Below are 8,027 nucleotides of genomic sequence, written 5' to 3' on the forward strand. Positions count from 1 at the left end.
AGAACTTGTCAGCCTTAATTCGTGCATTCATTCTTTCGAGGAAGGTATACGCAGTGTAAAATGCATATTAAAAATATTGACCACAAGTACCGCCATTTCATTTCATCGTGAACGTGCCAACTATGCGTGAATGTGAAATTATTGAAGCCTGGTGTAAAACTCAATTGGGCATAACATACAGCTTCAATTATAGGTAGACAACAGTATACAAAAGTAATAAAGCAAAAACAAAAACTCATCGTCATTCATATGTTTTCTTCTCCACCTCAAAAAAATGGTTCCCAGCAATTCTCTTCCTTCCCACATCTCTTAAATCCCTCTCAAGTTTTAATAACAGGTCTACTCTCTCTTGTTTAACTCAGTTGGGGAGCGGCAGGGACATTCAGAGTGATTCCTGCTTGGATTTGTCCCCATCCAATCAGACGCCAATGCTTCTCAACACGCCGACTAAGAGCAATCTTCTCACCTTTGCTGGTGCACACCGGGGAAGTAAGTTGCAGCTTTGCCAAATCGTTTCTCACAGCAACAACTCTGGCTCCCGTTGACATGGATCCAATATTCAACATAAGCATCTCTCCTTTAGCGAGCTTCGATACCTTGCCCTGTTTCTCTGAGCCTTTTGTCCGCACACCCAAAAGTCGTCGAAGCAAGAAAAAGTTCACCTGCAAGACCGCAAGTCAAAACACAACCAAACAGGCAAGGCAGGTGTTCACAATACCAAGCAATGAGGGCAGATGTAATAATGAGAGGACTAAAAAAAGGAGGGAGAGATAGAGAGACTATGAACGTATGCTAAATTGCAGATAGTTAAGTATGTAGCCTCGTACCTCAAGTTCAACAAAAACATCAGGCAGAGATCCAACCTCACCAAGAACTTGTCCGACCAACCTGTCAGCACGTGTCAAAGTTGGATCCATTGTCGTCCCAACACCAATGAGACCTCCAGGCACAGCAAATTGAAGCTCATTTTGCTCAGCATATAATGATACTATTCTGGAGTATATAGGGGTGCACTTGATATTCCCGCTCTCGTCTTTAACAACTATACCAGGTCGAACTTCAATGAATTGGTTTACCTTCAAAACACCCTGCGGCAAAAAAACATCAGATGTGTTTGACCAAAGATGTTGGGGAGAGACACAAAGTAAGAATAGAATGCCTCTAACCAACCATAAATTTATGTCATATTCTAACACATTAACTTGGTTTATAGTTATTAAAAAAAGTATACATTGGAAAGAAGATTAATGAGGTGCTAATAAATCAGCTCAGACATTGTTTCTCATTCACTGAGCATCCACCTTTTAGCACATGGTGATGCCTTCTTCGGTTCTTCCCCTATTTGTATAACATTTCGCAAATAGAGCAAGAGCAATTTAAATTTACGACGAGCTAAACATTTTAAAAACATGTATTATACATGGTCAGGAGTACAAACAAGGCTTACCCTCAGAATGCTTCCACCAGCTACACCTCCTTTTATATCATCAACCTCAAAACCAGGTTTGTTGACATCAAATGACCGAATTACTATCATATTGGGTGGAGAGACGAAATCCCTTATTGGAATTGGGATCTTTTTTACAATATACTCGCACACAACATCAATGTTATACTTCAGTTGTGCTGAAATAGGTACTACTGGTGCACTATCAGCAACAGTTCCCTGGATTGGATAGCCACCAAAAGGAGAACATGTAAGTTGCAGAAAGGGACCCACTAAGAACATAATAATAATAATAATAATAATAATAATAATATTGAGTATACAATTAAATAAAAGAGGGCTTCCTTGCACAACAAAATCTTTCTCACAGAAAACTTATTCACAAAAAAACTAACCGCAATAAACTTCGTTATTGCTTCATGTTGATTGATTGCCACATTTTCTTGAATCAAGTCTACTTTATTCTGAAGGATGATTATGTGCTGCAGACGCATAATCTCTACAGCAGCTAAATGCTCTGAGGTTTGTGGTTGTGGACAGCTCTCATTAGCAGCTATAAGTAGCAAAGCTCCATCCATGATTGCAGCTCCATTAAGCATTGTAGCCATGAGAATATCATGGCCCTAAACAAATAGGAAAAGTAAAGATAAATATCATGTAAAAGTAAAACCAAGCAAACTAGAGATATATAAAATTAAATAATTAGCACTGATTAGTGACTGGTAACATACTAACATCACTAAAAAGGGATAACCCAAGAAATATGAAAATCCCATGCCATATGGAGGGAAAAAAAAGTAAAAACAGCAGAGAAAAGGCAACAAAAAAGCAAAACATATATTATAATGAAATTATGTAGAGAAAAGACAGCCAACAATAATAAATGACAGATTAAGGCATTACCGGGCAATCCACGAAAGAAACATGCCTCAGCAATTTCATCCTGCTGTTTTCAAACCCTGGCACATCACACATAGGACTGTCTTCCTTCCCACTTCCATATGCCCTGAAGAGGAAAGCTGATCACCATAATGAAAGTTGAAATCAACTGATAATATAATAGCATTCATAAAATAAATACCCACTTGTAGCACATAGGCCTAGGACAACGTTCATCTTCACATTTATATATCTTAGCATTTGCATAGCCAAGCTTAATTGTAATATTACGCTCCAACTCATTTTTGAAACGAACAGTCTGCACATTCACAGTATACAAGAGGTTAACAGTGTTTGATTAACTAACACTCAAGGAACATATATTAATGATAGAATGAAATTATTAATAAAATTTCTTTTTAACACTACAAATCCAAGGAAAAAAAGTAACAACTATCACATGGAACTCATGTATGTTGTCAAAAGACTTTGTGACCACTGATCAACGGGGAAAATAAAAATGTTCTTATCTGCAAAATGCTAAAACCACTTCCAAAGGCACTTAATTATCCCTTGACAAACAACTGAATTTTACAAGCTGAGTATTGTGTCTAAAACTAAGTGAAATTCCTTGGTGACGACCTATATGACGATGAGTATATATTACTCTTTGCAAAATTGAAAGAAACAATAGACATTATTATTGACCCTTCCTTTCTTTTGTTACAAGGATTTCCAAAATTATATAGTCCAGTCAGGTGATACAGCATCATAGTGGTGGCACCCATGATGGAAAAATTATTATTCAAGCTTTAAGATGACTAATAAATGAGAAAAAAAAAAGGCATATAATAGTATAGCAATAGCATCAATAACAAATTGCAACAGATGTTACCAGGATTTGGTATATAAAAAGACAAAGTTAAAAGCAGAGAAACTATAGAGAGAAATACCTGAACACCTGATATTGCTTTCACAACAGTTGACTTGCCATGTGCCACGTGACCTATAGTGCCTGCAAAGATTAAAAAAAAATCATAAGTTCCAAGTATCATTATTCATTAATAAAAAGGAAGAAATAACATTAGTCCTTTGGAATAAAAATCTGTTTCAGCTCAAATATGGCTGTAACAAAGCTGACAAATGAATGTGATATACATTAGAGAAAATATTACCAATATTAATGGTAGCCTGTCGTGATATGACTTCAGGAGAGAGTGGATCCAATTTCTTTACATCCAGTTTACTCAGGTCTTGTTCCATCAAACCCTTCCGCGACATTTTGGATGTTTAAGATGGTATGAATGACTTTACAAATCAAAATGTGTGATGGTAACCTATCTAAAGGTTAAAAAAACACAGGACAAGAAACCTGCATCAGCATCAACATATCTATTTTGATAAAAATCTGCATTTTTAAAAGTGACAGTGACAAACATCCAAAATCTCTTGCATCGATAGTCAACATTAAGAGAAATTCATCCCTAATAGTGTTAGTTTATCGTTATCTTCAGATATTATAAAATTATTTATCTATTTCTTGGAAATATCAACAGATTGTTTCCATTTTGTTAACAGATCCCCCAACAATTTGATAAATGTCTCCCTTCAATCAATTTTCTCAACTTATCACCATCTACCTAAGAATTACTACTAATGAATTTCAAACTTACCACTCTTACTTGGATACCCTCAGAAATAAATTGAAGCAAGAAAAGAAGTATGTTAATAGTTTTGATCTTAAGCCATATAGTAAATGGTGGAGTCTTACCTAGGGCATAATAAGTACAAACAGAGATTGTTTATAACCTAGTACAAATGATTCATAACTCTTCATAGTAACTCTCTTTTCCTATTCATCCACACCTCTGAATTGTACATGGCACATTAACACAATTGTTAGCTATACTCCCATACCACCCCAAACCCGTCCAGTCCCACAGCATAAGCACACAGACACTTATAAATACAACATGCCAATTAGCATCGCACTACCATATAACTCTACAAACTGTCAGGAAAATGAGAGGAAAAGATACAAAATACAGCATCATTTGTGAATAAAAGAATGTAGCTCATGACCACGACAACAACAACAACACATTTTGATGAGAAACTTACAAAACTGAAAGGAGAATATTGGCAAAACTATTTACTAAAACAGTTAACAGAAAGGGCAAAAAGTGTCAATCGCTAAAAATTGCAAAGGAATGAAAGTTGAATGCCTCTTACTCCTTAAACCCCAATCTCCACCCCCTTCTCCAAAAACCCAATAAAGAATACTACAATAAAATTGGGCAGTTCATAATCCATACTTTTCAAACAGTCGATCCAATCATTGATTCTATTTAATGAAAGTCGTAATGTCTAAATTAATCAAATCCCATATATACGACCTAAAACCCAATCATCCAATACAAATGAACAAAAAAACAATTCTTCAGTATCATAGAATCTGCAAAAGCTATCATACAAGAGACACATCAAACTGATGCAGAATAAATTATTTTGAAAAATATAAAATATCGAATCTTAAGCAAACACAACCAAACCAAATTTCTCGGAACCAAAAAACAATTGAATGATTATTGAAATTAGTAGACTTAGACAGAGAGAGAAGTAACCTGGAAGAAGTAGAGCAGCTCAGAAGTGTTGAGCGGCGGCGGCGGCGGCGGAGGAGGAGGAGAAGGAAGATGATGGCAGCTGAGAAGAGTGCAGAGAGACTGCGTGCGGCTGAAGCCAAGTGAAAGAAGAAAGAAACCCTAACTATAGTAATTGCTCAGAAGAAAATCGAGAAATGACAATGCTCATGTCAAAAGAATAAAATATAATATTTGAAATCAATAAAAATAAAATGAAATACAGAATAATTTTTTTTGGGTGTCTACAGAATAATTAATTTTAATGGGTTACTTTCTGTTTTGATATTTTTACAAACTGAATCGGTAGGAAAATGCTATTACTTGTTAATTTGTTATAATAAAAGGTTGGTTCAATTTAGTACAATAATATGTTATTAATTTAAGTTTTTTATTAATTAAATTTAAATTTAATTAAGTTAGTTTAATATAATAAAAATTAATTGTGATTAATATATATTATTTTAAATTTTATTATTCATAATTCAAAAAAAATTAGATGTGCATGATACGGAGATTTATATCGGTTCCAAATTTAACAAAATAATTTATCGACAATCGATCCTCAAATCAAAGTTTAATTTTGGTTGTCATAAGTCCAACCTAATAAAAATAATAGAGAGTATTGGTCCTGAGTCGTTCTCCTTAAGAATTACAATCGAGTGTTTAATTATTGGTTATGAGTTTAAAGGGGATTGGGTTGATAAAAGGGCAAGAAAATAAACAACAATAAAGTAAAGAAAATAACTAAGAAAAACAAATATTAAAGAGAGACATTTGTGGCAAGGATTGGAAATCTAGGCTTTCGATTCTAGTCATTAATTATCATACAATGATTAACAAGAGTTAATCCTATTTCGTCATCTCCAACATTGGAAGAAGGTACAATGTTATCTTCAACATAGGGAAAAAGTCAAATAGGCTTAATTAATCTCAATCGAAAAATCCTAATCAACTCACTAATTGAATTAGCAAGAGATTAGAATTAATGGAAACAATATTAACTAACAACTCTAGATCACCAACATAAGTTGGGTATCAATGACTCAAAATTGCCTAATTTATCTTTTCAAGCCAAGAATGTTCAAAAATTACTCTGAACCTAAGCCAAGCATTTTGTCAAACACTTGGAAGGCATACAATAAAAATATGGTAAAATAACAAGAACTATAAAATCTAATAACTACCAATTATAAGGAAACAATAATAACAACTCAATTAAACAATAAAGGAACATAAAGCATAAATTACATTAAATGAAAATTAAAGTAACAAGAGTGCATGAACATAAAAAGAGGCATAAAAAGAGAAATTAACAAGAGAACTAAGAAGAACAAAGATGTAGGAATAAGAAATTGCAAAGAAAACTAGATGAAAACAAGAATTAAAACCCTAGATCTAAGAGAAATTAACCTAATTCTACCCTAATTCTAGAGAGAAGAGGAAGCTTCTCTCACTAGAAAACTACCTAAGGCATGATCCTAAACTATCTAATTGCTTTTCCCTTGTCCAATCTTGAATTATGCATCAAATAGTCTTAGAAATGAGTTGGATTTGGGCCTAGAAAGTTCAGAAATCGCCCCTAACGTCTTCACTTTAATGAGGTCACATAACCAACATCACGCGTGCGCGTGGGTGACGTGTGCGCGTGGCCTTAAATTTTCCAAATACTCATTTCTTCATGAATTCTTCACTTTACATGTTTTTCTCCTCACTTCTTCCATCCAATCCATGCCAAGTATGAAATCACTCAACAAATATATCAAGACATCGAATGGGATTAAAGTAAATTAAAATTAACTATTTTAAAGCATAAAAAGCATATTTTTAACTCTGAAGCATAAATTAGGGAGAATTACAAAAATATGTTATTTCATTGAATAAATGTGAAATAAGTTGATAAAACCCACCAAATTTAACACAAAATGAACCACAAAATTAAAATTTATCAGTGTAATATTACACTTAATATAATAAGTCTTGAAAATATGTTTTACATTTAAATCCTTGTTTTGACAAAGCACATTAATATTGGGGAAAAATTATTCCCCTTTTATTTTGTATTTTGCTATAACTTTTGTAAAAATAAATAAATAATAAATTCTGTTAAAGAGATAATGGAAAATTTTGACAGTGTATAAAACGGATCAATTATTTAATTCAATGGGGATAAATAATAAAAATCACTCCACATATTACCTGAGTTCAAAAACTCTCATTCAATTATTTCACATCAAATTTTAAATTTCAAATCTCCCAATTTAAATTTTTAAATTTTTAAAAATCCAGTTAGTTATTTCAAAATAATAACCATATGAAATTCTAATTTACTAAAATATTTCACTCAAATACTCTCTTCTTTTTCAACTGGTAATCACCCCACCTTCATCAATAATCATTCCACTTCACCATCGCTGCTTGACTTGCCATGCACCACTCACCCTTAGTAAAAATAGTCGTCCATGATAAAAATAATCCACTGCATATCTAATAAATTGAACATCTAAGATATTTTAATTAGATATAACTAAACTCAATCCAATCAAAATAATCATCTATATAAAAATTAGAATAAACATCCGCATACCTACTAAAATGACCATCCTAAATTGACCAATTAAATAAAAGAAGAAGAAGATGAATAAATAGAAAAAGCAACTATGATTATCCAACAATTTTTTTTAATTAAAAAAATATAATTTGACACATGAGTCTTATGATTTGATGTAACTATAAAACTAGAGAAACAAAAAATAGAAAAAAATGCTTGAACATATGAAGAGATATGAGTGAGAATCAAACTTAAGCAATTGAGTGTTTGATTTGATATTGCCTTCAAGCACGCGTGCGTTACATCTAATATACTTACACGGTTAATTCAAACAGTGGCGTCGTTGAGTTTTTGGCGGCGTATGCGAAAATCCGTGACAGCGTCGGTCGAAGTCTGTGGCAGTGTCGATGGCACAGTCGGCCGTAAGGGGTTGCAACGGCGTAGGTGAGGTTATGGTAGCATGAGGGGCACCGGAAATTGAGAGCATATAATGAGAATAGGAGTAACCGTC

General features: G+C 33.4%; 1 protein-coding gene across 2 annotated transcripts; it reads right to left on the reverse strand.

Annotated features, from left to right (window-relative positions):
* Positions 1-81: 81 nt before the first annotated feature.
* On the reverse strand, positions 82-5,125 carry LOC107481260 (eukaryotic translation initiation factor 2 subunit gamma). 2 transcript variants are annotated; one of them, XM_016101502.3, is made up of 9 exons: positions 4,951-5,125; positions 3,502-3,663; positions 3,280-3,341; positions 2,533-2,645; positions 2,351-2,453; positions 1,843-2,070; positions 1,448-1,666; positions 828-1,088; positions 82-662 (listed from the first exon to the last, which is right to left on the reverse strand). In XM_016101502.3, the coding sequence occupies exons 2-9, from the start codon at positions 3,605-3,607 to the stop codon at positions 354-356; spliced, it is 1,401 nt and encodes a 466-aa protein (XP_015956988.1). In that variant the 5' UTR covers positions 3,608-3,663; positions 4,951-5,125; the 3' UTR covers positions 82-353. The 2 variants fall into 2 exon arrangements, with proteins under 2 accessions (XP_015956988.1, XP_015956987.1); XM_016101501.3 differs by having other exon boundaries at positions 3,502-3,667.
* Between the last annotated feature and the right edge of the window lie 2,902 nt (positions 5,126-8,027).

This window comes from Arachis duranensis, chromosome 3 (genome assembly GCF_000817695.3).
Source record: "Arachis duranensis cultivar V14167 chromosome 3, aradu.V14167.gnm2.J7QH, whole genome shotgun sequence".
In the NCBI taxonomy this organism is placed as follows: Eukaryota; Viridiplantae; Streptophyta; class Magnoliopsida; order Fabales; family Fabaceae; genus Arachis; species Arachis duranensis.